The sequence below is a fragment of the Rhineura floridana genome, chromosome 5 (genome assembly GCF_030035675.1).
Source record: "Rhineura floridana isolate rRhiFlo1 chromosome 5, rRhiFlo1.hap2, whole genome shotgun sequence".
NCBI classification, from domain to species: domain Eukaryota; kingdom Metazoa; phylum Chordata; class Lepidosauria; order Squamata; family Rhineuridae; genus Rhineura; species Rhineura floridana.
In genome coordinates this window covers 119,406,048-119,428,191 of record NC_084484.1, presented here as the reverse complement: position 1 = coordinate 119,428,191, position 22,144 = coordinate 119,406,048, and the positions used below count along the sequence as shown (strand labels likewise).

The window sequence follows — 22,144 nt, the reverse complement described above, 5'->3', positions numbered from 1 at the left end:
ATAGACTTGGCAATGGGGTAGCTGCTGAAAATGTTTTAGAGTCTCTTCTACTTAGTATCCCTCCCTTACTATTGTCTTCCTTTGGGTGTTTTCCAATTTCTAACTGTATGGTTCACAGTGCATTGGTGAATTGCTTAATTTGTGCAAAGAGTTAGCTCCAGAAGTTTTTTTCAGTACTTACTTTGGGTAGGTAGTATTGTGGAGCATTTCAGTTATCATTCATGTGTTTGTTTTGGTTTCAGTAATGACTCTTCAAGGGTCAATGATAATTAGAGCCTAGTTCCATTAAGATCAATGAGGGGTTTGCCTTTGAATTAAAAGTATTGCAAAGGCAAACACTTGTATGTTGCAAATATGTTAAGCTTGTATCAAAAGCTGTTTTCCAAACAACGCCATTAGCCTTGGTGATAGTTCAAGATTTAACATAGTCATATTGGAAATCACAAGATTATTTTATCTCTAATCCTGCAGAAGGTCTTTTGGAAGCAAGGGTGCATTACCTCCTACTATTGGAATGACTGTCCATTACTTTTTATTTTCCAAATAATAATGATTTCATATTGAGAAACTTATGTGCCTCAAAATTTAATTACCATCTTAATTTATTAATTAATATATTTAATTAGCATCTTCAATTTATTAACTTTTGGTACACTGGCTTCTAGTAAGCGTAGTTTACATGTCACAGAAAGCTACAGTAAGAAATAAACCATGGCTTACCGTGAATGAGCAGTATTCTGGTGCACACTACTCAGTTGTTCCCACTTTGCTCCACCCAGCCTGAGGCTAGTAGAGACAAACCACAGGGCTTAGTTTAGTATTATGCGTGAACCATTACCCATGGTTTGTTTCTCTTTAAATAAACCACGAGTAGAAGCTAAGGTTTGTGATTTGTTTCAGAAATAGTCTACAACTTAATTTTGTAAGAGCAATCAATTGGCTCTAAATATAAGAAAATTTCATACATTTGTAATCTGAATCCTTGTGTTTGTTGCTATTTTAGTGAAAGCTGTTTTGAGCCCTCAGCAAGGAGAGTATAAATAAACCACTAAAGTGGCTTTATGGGTTGCAGATAAATATTGACTGTTTAAAGGTTTTACACATACATTGAAAAAAGTTCTGCATTACATTTGGTTTATTTTGTAAATCCCAAACACAGAATAGAGTTCAAAGCTCCACTTTTTAAAATGAAGTACTTCTGAAATTACAGAAGGCTCAAAGGGTGCCATCTAGTACAGGGTTAAGTGCACCCATGTAAATTGATTTCAGTGGAATTAAATGTGTTTAAGTCTGTGTTTGAAACATGCCCTTAATATAAACCTACATTTTTACTGTTCTTTATTAATTTGGGTGTTCCTGCTTTCAAGCTTTAGCCTAACTGGAAATGATAAATGGATCATTGATATCACAGAATATGAAATCTGTTGAAATGGATCATGGTTTAATTCTTGCAAAAAATGCACACTGTAAAAAAAGGGGGAGGGAGAACAAGAAAAACAGAAGCAGTGTTTTTGTTCCTCCATCAGAAGATAAATATTTAAAATATAAGCTATGGAATATTTAACTCAGATTGCATAATTTAATTAATGCTACTTTTTTCTTCTTTTTTAAGTTGGGAAGTTTTGCGTTTTCTTCTCTCAAACCTAAGGTGGTGGTTAGAAGAGTATGCCTTTGATGGCTTTCGATTTGATGGTGTATCGTCTATGCTGTATCACCACCATGGTATTGGTAAGTTCAGTCTGCATACCAGTAATGTTCATAATATAACAATTTTAATGCAGTAAAATTAACGCAATTTAATGTAGCCATGCAGTAATTTCAAATTTGTTAATAGTTTCTTTTTAAAAATCTTGGGTTCAAGTCTACAACTTTTGACTTCATTCTCTTGAGACTTTTATGATTTTGTCTTATTAGGTGTAGCCTTTAGTGGAGATTACCATGAATATTTTGGTATGCATGTTGATGAAGATGCTATAGCGTACCTTATGATGGCAAACCACATGATACATTTCTTGCATCCAGAATGTGTAACAATAGCAGAGGTAATTCTTAGAATACATGTTACCATAATTACTTCGAGCTGTTTATAATTTGAAAGATGTTTTAAAGAGAGCTTTGCTATGGGCGGTATAAAAATTGAATTAAATAAATAAATAAATAATTGAATCAATTACTGTTACCTTAGCTTCCATGTATTTATCTTCAAGCATGATCCAGCCTCTGTTAAGCTTTTTACTGTATTTTAAAAAATAAAATCTATTGACTTTGATTAGAGAGCTAAATATGTGCTTAAGTCTCTCCCTTTTAAATAACTGGGACTTAAATACGTTCAGCTTGCGATGGAATATACTCTTTGTTGGTAGACAGATTATATTTAGTAGATTTTCTTATACTGTCATCTCAGTAATTTTTTCTGTTAGAATTTTTGCTAATTGCTAGCAGTATTTTATGGAGAAACTAGTTCTAGCATTTAGTTTAACAGTAGTCAGAGATAGATTCTTTCACAAATTACATGTCAATTCAGAAAATACTAAAACTTTTGAAGTACAGCATGATCATTTGAAATCTTTTGATGATCTTTGCCAGTTTATTAAGTGAGTTTCTTTATGATTTGCAAATGTTCTGTAGTTATTCAAGGGGCTGAAAGCTTACAATTAACATTGCCAAAGCAAATATGAATTAATATATGCATCACTAAAAATTCCAGTCTGTGATAAATTAAGAGTGCTAAATGTTTGTCCCACTTCCGATTTATCATGAACATTCTTAGGTATGCTTAGTTCTGTGTGCATGATTTATGAATGAAACAGCACAGTCAATGAGGAGATGCAAAGGAATATTGGTTGCACAGGAAATAATTAAACTCCAAAGCACTAACCTTGAGTGAAAGGTTCAAACAAGTTATTTGCAGTTATTTTGAGCAAAGAATTGTGTCTAGACTCCTGCTTGCATTTAGCGTTACGTAACTATTTTATATGCAACTTGGATGTATATACTGGGGTAGTTGGGGAGAGGTTAAAGGGCAATACAGACATATAATAAATCCTAAAGTACTTCAGATGGGCTGTACACTTCAGTGTAACATGAAAAAATAGAGCATGATGCTACTGTGTTAGCATTGGGATGTAAGAATTTCATATTCAGCCATAAGAGACTTCAAATTTGCTTTGTTGCATATTGTAACTTAATGTGATCCACTCCCATTTTTTAATAAAAAAGTATTGACAAGACCTCAACTACATAAAGTATTTAATACAGAAACTGATGAAATGAAGCAATTATGGAATGTGTTAAACTTAAAATTGTCTTATTGATTTTGGGGTTCATTTCAAGTAAAATTAGCCCATCACCCAGTGAGCCACAATATGGTTATCAGTATTCCTACCAATGAAGCAAAGTAGAGCCTGTTTGCATTACCTGATTTAAGATTTTTTTTAACAAGATGTGCCTTCAATTTATTCTACTTAAATTGAAAACTACTTCAACTTCAATACATCATTTTTCTGTCTAGTGGGAGCCTCTATACAAAATGTGGAATTGATCCACATGCTCATGGATGGAACGAAATTGGGAGGGAGGAACTATTGATATCATTCTAAATTACAAATGGCTAGCATGAATTTGAGCTTTCATGTAATGATAGTGGAATGAGTGTGCCACAGGAGAGGAGCACGCTTTTGTCTAGAGTAGGATCGATTTGTAGCCCTGTTCTTTAAAGACCTGTCTGATAAAATTAAGTAACAGAATTCTTTTTAATATTCTGAATATTCTCCAACTGAAGGTGGGTTCTTCCGTTCCTTTCCCTACCCACATGGGAAAGAAATGTGTAGAGAAGAAATGCATCTCTCGTTGTTGCCTGTGTTCAAATTGGATTCCTGTTATGCTAGCACATAATTAATGGTATGTGTATAATTGATAGAATGAAATGTCCAGATTGTCCTATGAAGAACAGGAGAGAGAAAAATGAATAGACAATAACATTGTGCCTTTTACTAATATTTTATATTGCATCTCAAGAACATCCAAGTATATGCTTACACATAATGATCAGTTTATTTTAGCTTCTCTCCTCCTGCCACACCCAGTAAAAGTAATAGGATATTCTCAAGTTAATTTCCTGATACCCCTTTCATGGAGATACTAGTTTGGTGCTATGTAGTTCTTAATACATAGGATTTCAAGTTTTACACTATTTAGAGTTGTATTACGGAAAAGGAACCTGTGGTCCTCTAGATGTTTTTGAACTCCGATGAACCTCAGTTAGCGTGGCCAAAAGTCGTGAATGATGAGAGTTGGAGTCTAGAAACATCTGGAGGGCCACAGGTTGTCCAACATGTTGAAGTTCCTCCTTCAGATCTCCCCTCCCTCAGAAAGCTCTTTTTCTCTAATAAATTTTTGGTGTTTGTCCAATAATTGTTGTTTTGTAATATTGTATTATTCTTCAAGGAAGTGTCTGGAATGCCTGTCCTTTGCTGTCCAATAACAGAAGGAGGAACTGGATTTGATTATCGATTGGCCATGGCAATTCCTGACAAATGGATTCAGGTCAGACAATGGCCTCTCTCTCTCTCTCTCTCTCCCCCCCCCCGTTTCCTTTTGCAAAATTAAATATTTAGGGCATTATCAATGCCAGTTTAATCAGATATTTTGTTCACATACTTTGTCTTAACTAAATAACCATAATTTTATGGTCACCATTGACTTCTACCATTCCCATCCCAGGATAAGAGAGCAGTGTGCTGCCTACTCTTGCCTTACATTTTATTTCACCAAAGTAAAGTGCAACATGTGACAATACTTGATTTGCAACAATGTTTGATACCTTGACGTTTGTAGTCATGGTTTTATGGGCTGAATTTTGATAATTCCTGAAGCAAGCCTAACTCCTAACAAACTGAAGAATAGAAGGTACATATGTATCTGTGTTACGCACATCTGGTAGGACAAGATACCTTTTGGTACCCTTTTATGTGGGCTGTCATGAATATGATATACGAATATACGGATTTGTATATCACGCTGATATATGAATTTAACAAGTGCTACTGACAGTTAAACCAGTAATACATCCTTATTTTTATATGTGTCATATCTATAGATATAGATTTGAAAGTCATCAGCAACACCTCTTCTCAATCAAAACTTAGCCTAAAAATATTTGGTTGTGTACCTAGCATTCAATGTTAAACAAAGTATTTAATTTTATTTTGCACACAGCCTATTTTGTCACATAGATTAGCAACATGGAAGGAAAGTATTTGTCTTTTCATTTTGACACAGTCTAATAGCAGATTAGCCTGTTTTGATAGTAATTAATTTTAACTTGCTCCAAGCATTTTCTATGTTGCATGCCAGACAGTAAAATACCCAGTGAAACACAACAGAAATAACTCCTCTTCTTTTAAGGTTCAACAGTTATCAGAGGCTTACACAGTATTGCATAATAAGAAACAAGAAGGCTTAATAGTGAAATTGCTACATTTTGTCAACCGTTAAAATGATGGCAAGTAGCCCTTACTGTTTTACAGAAATATGGAGAAAATCAATTTAAATAACATTGACATGCATAGTTATTAATCAGACGCTGGCAGCTGTTTTGGCAGAAAAATAAAATATGGTCTTTAAAATGCTACGGTATAGTATAGAGTTGAAAGAAGAATCCCATTTGGGACATCAAAAAGTAGACTTTTACCATTTTAAAACACTCAGAATATGAATGTTAGTTTTACAACTGAGAGAGGAAAACATGGAAAAAAGGGATACAGTGTAACAAACAACAGTAATGTTTGGTAATTCCTTTTTTACAGATAATTAAGGAGCTTAAGGATGAAGACTGGAATATGGGCAATATAGTATTCACACTAACAAATAGGCGATATGGAGAGAAATGCATTGCATATGCAGAAAGTCATGACCAGGTAAAATTATAAAATACTATTTAAAGAGCTGGTGCAAATTTTGAATAAACTTGGTGACAAATTGTGTTACTCTTGGAAAAAGTGATTGGCAAGCGAAATTCAGAGCAATTAGAATACAGTGGTGACCATCTATGAACTGATGGCCCAGTTTGCATGCGAAGCTAAGCCAAACCGTGATTGTGCATCAATACATGAGTGTGCGGGTACTCACAGCAGAGACTGAAGTCATTTCACTCCTCCCCTGGTCTTGCTGCTGTTACACTACTCAGAACTAAGCCATGATTTGGCTTAGCATTATGTCCAAACCTGGGCTTGTGGTTTTTATCCTCCAGATAAATAAGACATGAGTGGTAAGACAAGATCAAATCTTGCTACAGCTCATGATTTTTCTGGAGTGAGACAGAGCATAATCCTGGATTCGTACATAATGCTAAGCCAAATCATGGCTTAACTGGCTACCATGTCAACAGCAGGATCAGGGGAGGTCTTCCTGCGGTCTTTGTTGTGAGTACATGCACTACACACATTCATACTTAGCCATGGTTTGGCTTAGCATTACAGGTGAACCAGGCCTTGTTGATAAGACAGTAAACATGTTTCTTATGAAGCACTTTTGGAGTATTCAAAGTGTTACACATACTTTAATTTATCCTTACAGCAATAAAGGAGTTCAGGATTATTTCCATATTGCAGACATGCAGTACCTGAGTCTGAAAAGAAGGCTTACCTGAAGTCATGGAATAAATGCAATAGAACTAGAAATGAAATTTGAAATAGACATTTCAGGATCAGAAGTCAGTTAGCTTTTTAGCCATTGTGCTACACCAGGGCTTGCAATGCTGACACAGGGCTGCTTCGTGCATTATTACAATGTGTTGAAAAAACTGTATACGCTTTGATTCATGACATCAATTTCTTGATTACGTATTTCTCTGCAGAGTTTTGCATTATGTGACAGTCCTTTTCCTAACTGTACGTCTAGGTATAAAGATCTGGTGGAGTGGAGTTGAGTAGGGCTGGCCATGAGTATCAGAAAAGATTTGGCCAGGGTATTCCATTTCTTACATTCTGTGCTGATTGGTTAGTATCTTAAGAGGCTTCACAGCACATGATGGGGCTTGATTATAATATACCATAATTTGATTTAAAAGATGTTGAAAAGAAAGGAGCATTTGGTTATTGGGCCATTCTGCTGCTGTAATAAAATTCGCTAATAGGCAAAAAAAACCTTATGGTTTAAGAATGTACCTATAGCCCACCGATATTTTTATCAAACTTTAAAAAGCAGGGAAATTAGGCACCTATAGTGAATGCACCAGGGGAGCAGGAGACTTGACCTCCTCTCTCAGATATTGTATTGCTCTACAAATTTGTAAAAATGCAAACACAATTTGGGTTGGTCTTTCACAATCCAATCCACTTCCTGTGTAGCTTGGAAGAATTTGGTAACATGTGCCTCTGAGCATATGATGAGTGGTGGCAACACCTGCCATCTCCAAAGATGGAGAATTACATTTTGGTATGTTTGTTGGTGTTCTTTTTACTTTGCTTCTTTTCTGTTTTACTACTGTTTCTACAGAGAATCTAACCTAGAAAATTTTATTTCCCTCATTATTTATCCCGGAAATCTGTGTCAATTTTTTTATTAATTTCATAGCCTTTTTATTGGTCAGTGATGATGGTGAAGACAGCCTTTTATGTTTCAAACTGGAGGCTATGTTCTATTTCTATTTTGGGTGTGTTAACAGTTGAATCTGAAACTGTAGTTTGATGTAAAATTAGACTGATGACAATATGTTACTACTTAAGCAATTACTCTATCTGTTGGAAAAAATAAACCTGGCCTCTCTTAAGATGCATGTTTTCAGCCTGCTATGCTTAAACCACTCCACTTAAGGAAAGGTGAAACATAGAGCACACCTACAATTTTGTTAGAATATATTTCACCTTCCACTTACTTGTCTTGTGCAAACTGAGACACTCCTCATATCCATTGGATACTATTCTGCCATTATTCCACAAATGTTTTTTGAGATTTTTTAGTGTTGCAAAGTGTTGCTGAACTTCACATATTCACAGAAATAGAAGGAAAAGAGAATGTTTTACTATAGGAAACTTCACTAAAATTGCAAAGTAAAACAAACATATTAAAAGTGAATATCTGAACTCTATCAACTGTCGTCATATTGTTGCTTCCTTCCTTCTAAAACAAGACCAGCACAGCACATGTGTTTTCTGTTATTTTGGCTGATTGCAGGTGTTGCCAGCACTCACCATATGCTCATAGGCACATGTTACCGAATTCTTCCAAGCTACACAGCAAGTGGATTGAACTGTGAAATACCAACCCAAATTGTGTTTGCATTTTTACAAATTTGTAGAGCAGTACAATATCTCAGAGAGGAGGTCAGATCTCCTCCTCCCCTGGTACATTGACTATAGCTGCCCAATTGCCCTGCTTTTTCAAGTTTGATATAAATATTTATTGGCTATAGGTATGTTCTTAAACGATAAGGCCTATCTTAAACTATTAGTGCCTGTTCTTTGGGGGACACCATGACTGTGTAAAGTGAAGTAAATGCTTGGCCTGGGTGTGACCCCCTGATTAACCAAGCCAAGCAGCTGTGAGTCTGGCTTTTAGAACACTGACAATTGTTTCTTACTGAGCATGCCCATCCTTATCATTGAGTTTAATGTTAAATTTCATAAATTAATTAAAAATCAGCTAGGCACTTTTTAAATTTTTCAGCTGCAGATGATGAAGGTCAGAGTATAGGACAAAGTCAGTAATAGGATTACAGGTACTCTGTGAACATGGCTGATTTTTAATTAATTTAAACAAATTATGAGAACTCTGACATAAAAAAGTCCAGAAGGTCTCCGGTTTCCCCCTCTCTTTTTTCCACTTTGAACTCTATTCTCTCTGACTGTTTTGTGTATTGCCATGAAAATTTAGAGGATTGTTAAGCAAGCGTTTCTGAATTCAGAACTATAAGTGTTGTAAGATTTTGTTTTGTTTTGAAATGAGCTTATGGGAAGCATCAGAATGGCATGGGAGTATTTTCAATTTAACATTGAGGAATGCGAAAAATCCATGCTGGCTATAGTATACAGCCACACTCATGGCTGTATAATACCCCTGTTGGATTCTGAGACCAATACCTTTCCCAGAAGCATGTAGATCAAGATTTGTTCAACCTACCATAGGACAGAGAGAAGTTGGTCAATTGATCTCTGATCAGCCCTGTCAACAGTGGCCATCTAACTACTTAGTCAGTTTAAGCCTTTCCCAAGTACTGAAGATTTGGGGCCGAGGGCAAACTCTTGAATAGTAAGAAGTGGGTTCTTAAGTTGTTTGGTAAGAGGACCGGCACTCCTAAGCCTACATTTCTGATGGGAGGGAAGTATCTTGAAAGATCTTCGATTTGCTCCAATTGGATGAACTGCTTAGATTTGAAGTCTACATATATATTTGTTTTTAATCAAGTGTTGCCCCCCCATTATTTTATGTATTTATTGCATTTTTATACTACTGCTCTTCCACTGTGTACATGGCATGTACCCGCCACCCCAATTTTATCTTCACAATGACCATGTGAAGTAGGTTAGACTGAGAGACTGGCCTATGGTCACATAGTAAACTTTGTGGCCATGAATTCAAATCACTTTAAGTCCTAGCCCAGCCTTTCCCAACCAGTGTGCCTCCAGATGTTGTTGGACCACAACTCCCATCAGCCTCCCATTGGCAATGCTGGCTGAGGCTGATGGGAGTTGTGGTCCAACAACATCTGGAGGCACACTGGTTGGGAAAGGCTGTCCTAGCCCAACACTCTACTATGCCACACTTGCTGTCCCTTTTTGGCATAGTTGTAAATGGAAAAATGGGTAAATAAAACAATTGAATTCACTTGAGTTTTATTTAAATCTTTGTGTAGAAGGTTGTTGTCTCTTTGAGATAGCCCAGGTACTAGTTTCAGCACATGTTGGCCATTGAGAAGGACAGTAAATGAAGTACTATTATTCATTTATTTATTTGTTTATTTATTTATTTATTTATTGCACTTGTATACCGCCCCATAGCCGAAGCTCTCTCTGGTTTACAGCAATCAAAAACATTAAAACAAATATACAATTTAGAACACATATTTTAAAAACAATTTAAAACACAATTTTAAAATTTAAAACAAAATAAAAACAATTTAAAACACATGCTAAAATGCTTGGGAGAAGAGGAAAGTCTTGACCTGGCGCCAAAACGATAACAGTGTTGGCGGCAGGCGCACCTCATCAGGAACATCATTCCATAATTTGGGGGCCACCACTGAGAAAGCCCTCTCCCTTGTTGCCACCCTCCGAGCTTCCCTTGGAGTAGGCACCCGGAGGAGGGCCTTTGATCTTGACCGTAGTGTACGGGTGGGTTCGTATCGGGAGAGGCGTTCCATCAGGTATTGTAGTCCCAAACCGTGTAAGGCTTTATAGGTCAAAAACGTGAATAATCATTGGCCAACTAAATCAAAAGCTAGGAACGCACTTAGAAAATGTTGGCTTACAAAAGAGTATGGTGGAAAAAGGTTTTTACTATTCTTTTGTAGGGGAAGGGCCATAGCTAAGTGGTAGAATGTCTGCCTTGCAAGCAAAAGTTCCCAAGTTCAATCCCTGGCATCTCTGTAGGGCTGGAAGAGACTCCTGCCTGAAACTCTGTAGAGCCACTTTCAGTCAGTGTAGATAATACTGACCTAGATGGACCAATGGTCTGACTCAGTATAAGGCAGTTTCCTATGTTAAGGACTTAATTGAATCTGACAGAATAAAGCAGAAATAGTACTTTTAATTGATGATTTCACATAAAGGAAATGCATATTTATCTGACTCTGTACTGGGAAAAAAGATTTCCATAAGAAGTATTCTTAGGATGTACATGATGGGGTTGCTAATCTTTTTGGATCAGAAGGCACATTTCAAATGTTGAGAGAGTGCTGAGGGCCCAGTCAGAGAATGGCTGCTATGGGACATGGCTTAACAGAGTGCAGCTTTTCCTATAATTTTGCCTCCCTGGGCTCCTGCTGGGAGGAAGGACAGGATATAAATAAAATAATAAATAAATAAATGATATAATTTTACTTCTATTCTAGAAAATGCTTGATCTGTTTAATTTCTGCCTGCCGTACAGCAGTTAAAATCACAAGAACCCAATTTTTCTCCAATTCCAAAGCCTAAGCTGCTACCCTGTACCTCCTTACCAGGAAGTAAGCCCCATTAAACACAGACTTACTTCTGAGTAGACATGTATACCACTGAACTGTAAGTTAACTATAGAGTGAATTCTTCCCTGGTCTTAGCTCCTGCAAAGCAGGATACAGGCCTAAGCCTCTTTACGAAGTTTTCATATTTGCGTTTTGGGGGGAGGGAGATTCTTTAACATTCACCCACACTTCTTGTGTAGTAGTACTTGCAGAAAGTAACTTCTAGGAACTATCTGATGATAGACAAAGCCACCATCCTGATTGCTAGGGAAATAAGGAAGGATAAACTATGGAGATTCCAAGGACTGGAGAGAAAAGACAGATGCAGGAAAGGTGAACTAAAAGGGAAGGGAAAACAGACAGTGTTTAGCTCAGTGATTCCTACTGCCTTATGTCCAAACAACTCACTTATCAATCACAACTCTGACTTCACTCATTGGCTAAAAACACTAACAGGAATAAGCAGCCAGGCTGGATCATTTCACAGAAATTGCTTCGAAAGGTACCTATACATTTTGCTCCATAATTTTATTTCTAGAAGGGCTAGAGACTTACTATTTTAAGAAATGAAATCTCAGAGTCTGGGCCACCTACTAAGGCCTTCATGTTTGGCAACCCTCACGCTATGGAATCTTGAAATTATGTGCCATATTTCCTCTTACATTAAGCTGTTTCTGAGAAAACTAGCTTAACTCCTAATATTTAACTGTATTGGATAGCATGTTCTTTATTTGCAGTAGAATCTGTCGTTAATTTGTACTCCATTTGTCCTCATCCCCTCATTTATTTACCAATGCAGGCCCTTGTTGGTGATAAGACTTTGGCATTTCGGCTAATGGATGCAGAGATGTATAGCAATATGAGTATCCTCTCACCTCTTACTCCAATTATTGATCGAGGAATACAGCTTCATAAAATGATCCGCCTCATTACTCACGCACTGGGAGGAGAGGGTTATCTTAACTTCATGGGTAAGTCATTCTTTCTCTGTGTACAGTACATGCTGAGAGAATGCACATGCGTGCTCTGAAGCTTTCTTGCAGTACATTAAAACGTTTCATAGCTACGGAAAATAGTATATTAACTTTGCTGATCAACAATGAATTATAAAATCCTTTCAAAGCTAACTTCATCATGATGACAAAGACAAAAAATTAGGCCCAGACTGAGACTGCAATCCTACATCCACTTACATCACATTGGGAGTGAGCCCCATTGGAACTAATAGAGCGTACAGTACAATTCTATATTTGTCTATTTAGAAGTCAGTTATGCTTTAGTGAGTCTTATTGAAATCAGTAGAACTTTAGTTATTCCTGACTAACTTGTTTTATTGATTTCAGTGGAACTAACTGAGACTGGATCCACCCCCAAGAGTTTTTTATTACAACCTCTCTTTTTTGCTGTAAGCACCAGGTTTACCACTCTAATACGAGTATAATTGTAAATATTTTCACAATGTTTATCCATACCAGTAGATTTTGGTGGTGATGGGAACCAGAAGAAATTCTTGGGAAAGTCTTATTCCTGCTTTTATTTGAAAAACTGTAAGAATATTAATATATTAAATGCTTTGTGCTATATGTTTTCTTTTATGCATAATTATGGTTATGAATAGCTTGGAGATCTTTGTTTTATAGACATGCTCTACTACTACTTCTAGAACTTTGACAAATAAATGATGGAATAATATTCAAACAATATTGTTTGATAGCAAAAGACATATTTTTCTCCCCTGCAGAAAAATAAAGATAATAAATTTGTATGCAGTCGGTAGACAGAAATCAAAGTAAGTAATTCCTGTTGCGCTACTACTGAACAAGCTCAAGGAGAGATTGGGGGTGCCCTTTGTGTAGAAAATTTGAATATGATAGTTAGGCATTATTTAATTTAAGTGTCTGCTCTTCATCTTTTTGTTATACCAAGCAAAATAAAATCCTTTACCTCACCATACCTATAAATTCGGCTTTAAGATAGTATTAAAGTGGTGATCACTAACCACTTTTTTGCTGTTCCTGCCTTCCTTCTCATTGTTCCCTTCCCACATCAACTTAGGCCAATTAATTTATCTTAATGAATTTCTCTTAATGAATAAATGTATGTGAAAAACAGCTATAATAATTGCAAATGGACAACACTGATCAACCACCCCCAGTGACTTGGTGAAGAGATATGTCTTCAGCTGGTATTGAAAGCCATACAATGCAGATTTGTTTTGAAAAATGGAAATGGACTGCCTTCAAGTCAATCCCAACTTATGGCTACCCTATGAATAGGGTTTTCATGGTAAGCGGTATTCAGAGGGTGTTTACCATTGCCTCCCTCTGAGGCTAGTCCTCCCCAGCTGGCTAGCACCTGCTCAGCTTGTCACAACTGCACAAGCCAGCCCCTTCCTTGTCCGCAGCTGCCAGCTGGGGGGCAACTGGGCTCTGTGGGACTATGCAGCTTGCCCACGGCTGCACAGGTGGAAGGGCACATAACCCCTGAACCACTCAGTGTGAGGGTGATCTTTAGCTGGCCCTTGACACTCAGGAGACACAAGTGGGGATTTGAACTCACAGTCTCTGGACTCCCAGCCAGGCTCTCCTCCCCACTGTGCTATAACAGATTTTAATATTTTATTTTTAAATCAGTGTAACCCACCTTGGAATCTCATGGTGAAGACAGGTGAGAGATCTAATAAATCTAACTATAAATACAGATAAGATCCAGCCACAGCTCAAGAGAAGCATCTCTGTGCACCAAAAGTTTCATATGTATAAGTTAGCATGTGCTGAGAGAGGTAGGAAAGGCATGGGTTCTTCCCACAATCCCATCTCTGTGCAGTTTTAACAGTCAAGGGAAGTCTACAGTGGGCAGACCTGCAATGAACAGACAGGCCAGCTGGTGCCTTCCTCTCACCAATATGTTTACAAACATGCAAAGCTGCCTTATGCCAAATCAGACCGTTCGTGCATGTAGCTCAATATTGTCTAAACAGCCCTCCCTGGTGATACAGAGGATTGAATCTGGAACCTTCTGCATGCAAGGCAGATGCTCCACCACTGACCTACGGCCCCTCCCTGTTTGATTTTACCATTTTACTGCTTTGTCATTATGTATTGCTATGTTATATAGTTTATACATTCAGAGTAATTTTTTGTATTATCTTTTTTGAATTCTTGAGACACACTGAACAGTGTCTCAGAGATACACAATTTTCAAATTGATTTAGTACAGCCTGTGCCAAATGTCTGACTTATTTCCATAGTGATGGAATAAACCTGAGACTTTCACCCAGCAACAAACTATGTCATAACCTATAGTTGTTGTTGGTCTGTAACCCTTTCCTTACACTAACCATGGCTTAGTGGTACATAAGACCCTGCTGACTACATGCTACAAATTTTTGACTGTCCTTGTTACTTTAAATTGTCTACTTGACAGTTATTCTTTTCACATCAATAGGAAACTGGGGAAATGTAAATAAAATCCGTTTTAGTGGAATACTACAGTAAGCTCTTGACCTCTTGAATTCAGCCCTTTTCTCCTACATTCCAACATAGACCATTCCCGGAGTGTGTGCCCAGCAGCTGGGACAAATCACACTGTGTGCCCTCTTCATTGCCTTCATATCCCCACTGCCTCTTCCACCTCTCCTGCTCTACATAGTGAGGGTGACTGTGGTTCATCCTCCTATCCGGCTTATTTTGTTGTTATTGAATGGCCATACTTCCTCCACCCATGCTTCCTTTCCTTTTGCCACTGCTTTAGAGGTGCCAATGCCATTGAGACCCTCTATCTGACTCTAGGAAGGGAGATGGTGGAGAGCCTCGCTGGGTGGGCAGGAAGTGGCAGGGCCAGTCAAGCACGCTGGCCATAGAAAATTGGTGGCCGCTAAGAGTGCTTGTCTGGGATTGAAGGGGATTGTCGCTCCTATTCATTGCCCCCTAGGGACAGCCCTTTCCCAATGCAAAGGGCTAAGACCGTTCTTCTTCTTGGATCTCCATGCTATGGATCTCCAAGGAAGATCTGTTGTATTTGCCTTTGTAGATGATAAGGGAGTAGAGAGGTTGGTTGTGCCAAACAAACAAACAAACAAACAAAAGCAGCTTAGAAGAACAACTCCATGCAGTGAAAGGAAGTCCTTGGCCAACCCAGGCCAGGAGGTTGCCTCTGAAGATCTGACAATCTAGGCAGTTTTAACTATGAATTTTCATGACTGCTTCTTTGACTTAGGAAATAAACATATATATCAAGCTCAAAATAGATACAGCCAGCCCTGTTGAGCTTCCACTGCTGGAAGCTACATCATTTTCTCTAGTTTTATTCAGAGAAATCCATTGACTTGTGATGGATTAGTATTACATGTGCAGTGTTAAAATGGTATGATAAATGATATATTTTGCAGGGTAACAAATCTGTAGGAAGACATTTTTAGCAATAGGAGCCCTAATGAATAATTTCATTCTTTTTGTACCTTGCAATAGCAGAAAATGCAACTGATTCATGCTGGAACTTGTTTCTCGTGAAATCAATAGATTTTTAGTCTTGGCACATTTAAAATAAAAGGGGGCTGGATTTTGCTGTCTGAACAGGTTATTCAGGAGCTACACACACACACACACACACACACACACACAAGGACACACAGACACCAAAATTGTAATATAAAGAGCCTTTGCTAACATTTTTTTGGCAGAAAGTAGTGAATAGAAGCTTTAATTGTATATATTTATAATGTTTACTAGAAATTGATTTTGATTTTAATTTTAAGTTGAAATTCATTTATCATAATAAACACCAGAATAGAAAAAAAATAATTATATATGGTAAAGTAAGAAGCCTAAAGCAGGTCATGTAGTCATCTTGAGCAGTTAGAGAAACTGTGTATTTTGAGTCTACTGATTATGTGTGCATGTACATGTACACTGCATTTTTTATTCAGAGAATGCACAAACCATGCTTCCTACAGCTCTGCAGGACTGCGGTTCATAAAGGCAGCCATAGAAGGATTTGATAAATAAATCACAAAACCACTCTGTTATTAATTCAGTTCAAGGAGCTGGTGATGACCTATGAAGAAATATGGGACAACGGTTACCAAATGCGAGGAAGGCTGCACTCCCAAAAGTATTTATGGTTTCAAATCAAAACAAGAGACTGTTAAAGCTAAGGAAAGGCTTCTGAGTCATGTCAGATATTGTGGGCAAATTGTCTTCCAGCTGCTTAATTTTTTTCACTCTGGGATACAAGCAAGGCATTGGGGGGGAATGTAATTCATAGCTGTAGTGCTCAAGATACCTCTGCCAAGGTAGGAATCATACTTAGATGGATTTAGTATTGCTTTCACACCTTAATAGTGTTTTCATTATTTTAGGTTAAATTGCTCTAATGAAGACTGCAACACTGAAGAAACTTAGTAAAAAAAATCACTTTAGAGATTTGTGCTATATCTAATCTTTTCTTTTCTTTTTTAATCAAATATTAGAGTTAAAAGTCCAACATGCTATAGAGTTAGGCATGGCAAATTTAATACTTGAAGCAAAAACAAAAAACAAATCTGCATAATTTTAGTAGTAGTAAATCTGAGTGTTTCTACTGTCATCTGTCTGTTGTTCACTGTCCTATAATACATTTTAAAAATCTTTAATTGATGTTAGCTGATAATGCAAACATGTGCATGTTTACTTGGAAGTGATTCCCACTGAGTTTAATGTAATTTCAAGCAATTATCCCTAAGATTTCTAGCCTAGTTTAAAGAACAATAAGACTACTGCTATTATTATTATTAACAGCTATATTATAGCATTTTGTTAAGTGTAGGCCAGTGTTCTCCATCACAACTATTAAGCGTCTAAAGTTTTTTTATCACATTGTGAAATTAGTTTGAACATATTTTCATTTAGCCACAACTAAATTAAGTATTACAGATTTCAATGGGAATTAAGTGCAATTAACAATGGCAGAATTAAGGGGATGTTGTCCCCTTGACTTTTTTTTTATAATTTCATGAGGACATCAAGATACCTTCTCTGCTAGATCCAAACTGCTTACATTGTCATGAAGTCAAATAGAACTGTGCCCAGAAAACTACACCAAGTCAACACAATATCTGAGGTACTAGCATTAAGTCACTTAATGAACCAACCATGGTGAAGGAAGGAGGAACTGAGTTCTGTAACAGCAAGTGTCTCTTAACAGTCATTTTGAACAGGCTCACATAGCACATTGCAGTATATTGGGTTCATGAAGATATGAACAGGGATGCCATCTCATCAGGTGGAATTGCCAAAAAGTATCCCAGACCATTACTTTGGCCTCCAGATCCAGGTGTAGCTGCGAAGGAGGGGTGTCAAACCTTTACTGACACTTGGAAAATGTAAGTCAGAAGATATTTCTACACACAATTCAGATTTGTCTAGCCTGAGCTGCTGCAAACCAAACATCTCCTCACTCCTACGTTTGATAATTTCAAGAGTGAGGAGGAGTGAATAACCCCTTTCCTTAACCCCCTTTCTCTGCTAATCTGCATGGATCAGCTGGGGAGGGGTGTGTGGTATATGTGTGCATGCATGCATGCATGCAAGAATGTGAGGTGCCCATACCCAGTTTCTATGTGACCAAAGCTGACTGCAACCCTCTGGCTGTAAAGAGTTTTCCCACCCCTTTCCTATGCCTTATCTCACTGTTCTTTGACCTTGGGTCCCCAGACTACAACTCCCATCAACCTCAGCCAGCTTAGCCAATGGCCAAGAATTATGGAGTTGTAGTCCAACAACATCTGGGGACACAAGGTTGTAAAACAAGATGTCTTATCTGGCACCTCACAGAATATCCATTCTGATTTCTCAAAAGTAATTTATTATACATTCCAAACCTTTGTCATAAACCTGTCACCGATCTGCTTTACATTCAAACAGTATATAATTTTTGTTAAATAAGTAAAATGAATTCACTGTTCTTTGGTTTTATAAGAATGAGAAAGAAATTTCTTCACTCTTATATCATGTGCTGTTATCCTTTTTTTCTAAAGCACTGAACTCTTTAGCCTTTCCTTATAGGGAAAGGTGTTCTTTTCCTTTGATATCTTTGAGATGATATGGCCACCACTACACTTGCACTGTTTTATTTTCAGTCTCTTGCCAATTATAAATGTTGGATTATTAGCCTATTTATTCGCACTACAGACTAAGTTGTCTTTCATTGAGCTGTTTGATGCCAAAACCTTTGTCTTGGACAGTATGTGATCAAGAACGTTTGCCCTTCACTGCCTTTCATCTGCCTTTTCACTCTTCATTCATCCACTTTGGAAAGATCCTTTTGAGACTTTTTATTCTGCTTAGCATTTTGCCATCTTTATAACACCTGAAAACTCACTATTTACTCCACCACCAGAGCCTAGTTCTCACTGAGTCCCCATCTGCACTATACATTTAAAGCAGTATCATACCATTTTAAACAGTCATGGCTTCCTGCAAAGAATCCTGGTAACTGTAGTTTTTTAAGGGTCCTGAGAATTGTTAGAAGACCTTTATTCCCCTCACAGAGCTACCATTCTCAGAGTTGTTTAATAGGGAACTTTGGGAATTGTACCTCTGTGATAGGAATAAGAGTCTCCTAACAACTCTCAGCACACTTAACAAACTACAGCTCCCAGGAGTCTTTCAGAGGAAGCCATGCCTTTTTAAATTGGTATGATGCTGCTTTGATGATACAGCATAGATGGGACCTGAGTCAATAAACATGGGGTTTGATTAAACCATTTCAGACTGCAGGTGGGGATTTCTATGATGAAATTCTCCTTTACAGAAAACAGATTCCCAGATCAAGACAGTTACTAACTTTCTTCCCAAGTTTTCTTTCTATCTTTCTTTGATTTGGAGTAGCAATCGGGCATTTGAATTCCCATCTACAATTTAAAGTGGCATGAGCCATGTGCAGGTTTACTACATCCGAGAGAATTGCACAAAAATAAATCTGAAAGCACCAGTAATGCAAGTATTTGGGGGACCCCCCAATTTAATTCCTTCTATAATGTAAATAACGTCAGTACAGATCTGCCACATTGTACTTGCTAATTTCTTTTAGCAAATGCAGGACTGATCGTTAATTTGTTCTGATAATGCTACATTTGGCTGAGTGTATTTGCCAAGCAAGAGAGTTATTTGTGGAGGGGAACACAGAGAAACTGCCAAAGTTGTAAACTAAATGTGTTCTCTTGAGTTGTTTTTTTTTATCCCACTAATTTTAACACAATTTTAGAGAGATTTTAAACCATAAAATTGTCACTTAGCAAATGATAGTGGATGCAAAGAAATAGATGGTAGCTTTATATACTAATTCATTACCTCATTAATATTCTTCTCCCACTTATCTTATTGGTAATTTCTTTTCTTTTTTGGTATGATATATATCTGGGACTCTTAAATGTTTTTTCTTAACTGAGATTGTGATAATGGAAATCTGATCCACCCAGGACTTTCTTAATAAAAAAGTTATATAAATTATTGTTTTGTTTCTTTTTAAACCACCATGAACATATTTCTTGAGTTCTTAAAGACCTTCATTGACTTCTCATTTGTTTCTAGGCATAACTCAAACAAATGACGTTCTAAATGATGTGGGAGACTCTGGTCTCTCAAGAATCTGCTGAGGCCCTTCTGTATTATCTTTTTAGTGTGATGCAATGTCCTATTCTTTGAAGGTTTTAACAGACACACGTAATTTTTGATCATTAGCTTTACTGTAGTATATTTGCATTATTTGGTTGTTTTTTTGTTTGCCGCAGTTTTATATGCTGTAACTGGTATTGTGGAATGCCTGGAAGGCTATTTTATTGGTAAGGTGAGATACAAATTCTATAAATTAATTTAGCAGAGTGTTAATTCTGAAGGAATATTTTGCTAGTGCATTGTTGAGGAAAGTAATGCTTTTTAATTGAAAGTATCAATGGAAATAATTCTGTAGACTCATCACACAGCCTGGTTTGCATAACACAGTAAACCAAACTGTGGCTTAATGGGATCACCTGAACGTGCTGGCTGCTGGACAGGAGTTCGAACCCTGATCCTGGTCCTTGAACACTTTGCTCCGCCCTAATCCTTTTAGCTTAGTGTGACATAGCAGCTAAGCCAAGGTTTGGCTTAGTGTGTCTTCTGAACCCAGGATCCAAGTTAATGTCTCTCCCGCTTAACCTGGTTTTCATTTGAGAATGAAATACTTCTGCCCCCCCCCCAAAAAAATGTTTCACACTTCAGTCTGGACGTGATCTGCTACACAAGTGGCAACAGGATACTCCATTTGGCACAAAACTAGCCAGCACAACAGAGCCTCTTACTTTCTTCCAGTGCTGGGAACTCCCTCTGTCTGTTTTATCTAGCTACACCAGATAGAGCCTGAAGGGAGTGGAAAAGGAAGGCAGCTGTGCCAATTATATGCTTCCAAGTATCATCAGAATACCCCCATCCCTCTAGTCTGTGCAACTGTGCACCCTGTGACAGCCTGGAGTAGGAGGCAAAGCTAAACTGGAGCTAAGTTGTTAAACTAAGGTCTTCCCCTTAGTTGTCTTGCATAGGATACCACATAAACAATTTCAGCACTGCCTGTATCTCAAGGCTATTAATATGTCTCTATTCTTCCTCTTTTTAATAACAGATTGTTTTCAGTCTATGGACAATTTAAGAGACATCCAGATTTTAAAGGGGTGCATTTTGTCTGTTACTTAACACTGCGCAGATGACATTTCGTCATTTCAGCTCTTTTCCCTCCTTTTATTGCTTGAAGTTACTGTTTGTATTAAGAAAGCAAAAAAGAAACAATGATTGTTTTTGTTCAATGAGCCATTAAATATGTAACAAACTAGAATATGTAATAAAAGCACTCTTACTGTAGTTAACTTGATTGCTATAAATTTATTCAAAATATTATCAGTTTATGTAATTATGGTGTACTTTAAAAGCTATGTTTTATAAATCAGCTATTCTAAAGCATCTCATAAGGGGGAAAGCAGATTGCAACGAAACACATTTTATTACGTATAAGCATTTTCTTTTTGAGGCTCTGAAGTGAGTCTTTATAACAAGTTTATAAAATGGTTTTGTATGCATTACTGACTTTGCTCATAATGGACGCTGAAGGGGGGAAAGCAATTTATTTCCTGTATTTGAAGCACAAAGCGCTTTCCAAGGAAGGCTTCCAGCCTAGGTTTTGATCCCATCACAGATTTTTGTTCAGAAGCAGTATTTTTCGGGTGCCTAACTTTTCATTTCTATTGTGATGAATGCTCTTACTAATATCTTGAGATTCTAGGATGTGAGTTACTGTAGATACTTCCAAATCAAGCAAATATAGTACTCAGTCAGAGTCATAAAGGAAGACATTGGAATAAGTAACAGTAATAAAAGATTCTTTAATCCAGAAATGGCATATCGGTATATTTCTTCCATGCCTTATCCTAGGGATGTGGAACATGTGGCCCTCCGGATGTTGTTGGGTTCGGCTTCCTGTCAACCCCAGTCAGCATGGCCAGTGGTCTTGGATGATGAAAGCTGTAGTCCAACAACATCTGGACAGCCATGGGTTCTCCACTTCATATCAAAATTCATCTATCTAATGCTGGAAAGGTAATGATGTCCTAAAAAAGAGTATCAGATACTTACTTGCTAATGTTGACTGAAACAAGATTAACAGGGCAATCTTGAATATGTTTACTCAGAAGTAAGTCCCATTGAGTCCAACAGAACTTGATCCTAAGTAACAGCTCAATCCTAATCATATCTTCTCAGAAGAAACTTCTATTTAATTCATTGTGGCTTACTCCCAGGTAAGTGAGTTTAGGATTGCAGCCTAACTGATTGCAATCTAAAGATCTTAACTCAATAAAGTGTTTTCTTCATAGGGGATTTATTTATTTATTGGCTATTCTTAATTCTTCTGGAGGCAGCAATGAAGTAAATTGATTTTTTCTCCCTTTATTTTAACATTACAAATGCTATAATCACT

General features: G+C 37.3%; 1 protein-coding gene across 2 annotated transcripts in view; it reads left to right on the top strand.

The window, feature by feature from the left end:
• GBE1 (1,4-alpha-glucan branching enzyme 1) overlaps positions 1-22,144 on the top strand; it is a 271,704-nt gene that overhangs the window by 168,998 nt on the left and 80,562 nt on the right. For both annotated transcript variants that reach the window (XM_061627956.1, XM_061627957.1), the window contains exons 8-12: positions 1,613-1,728; positions 1,915-2,042; positions 4,447-4,545; positions 5,808-5,918; positions 11,961-12,132. In XM_061627956.1, the coding sequence (XP_061483940.1) occupies positions 1,613-1,728; positions 1,915-2,042; positions 4,447-4,545; positions 5,808-5,918; positions 11,961-12,132 (626 nt within the window). The remainder of the gene's footprint in view (positions 1-1,612; positions 1,729-1,914; positions 2,043-4,446; positions 4,546-5,807; positions 5,919-11,960; positions 12,133-22,144) is intronic.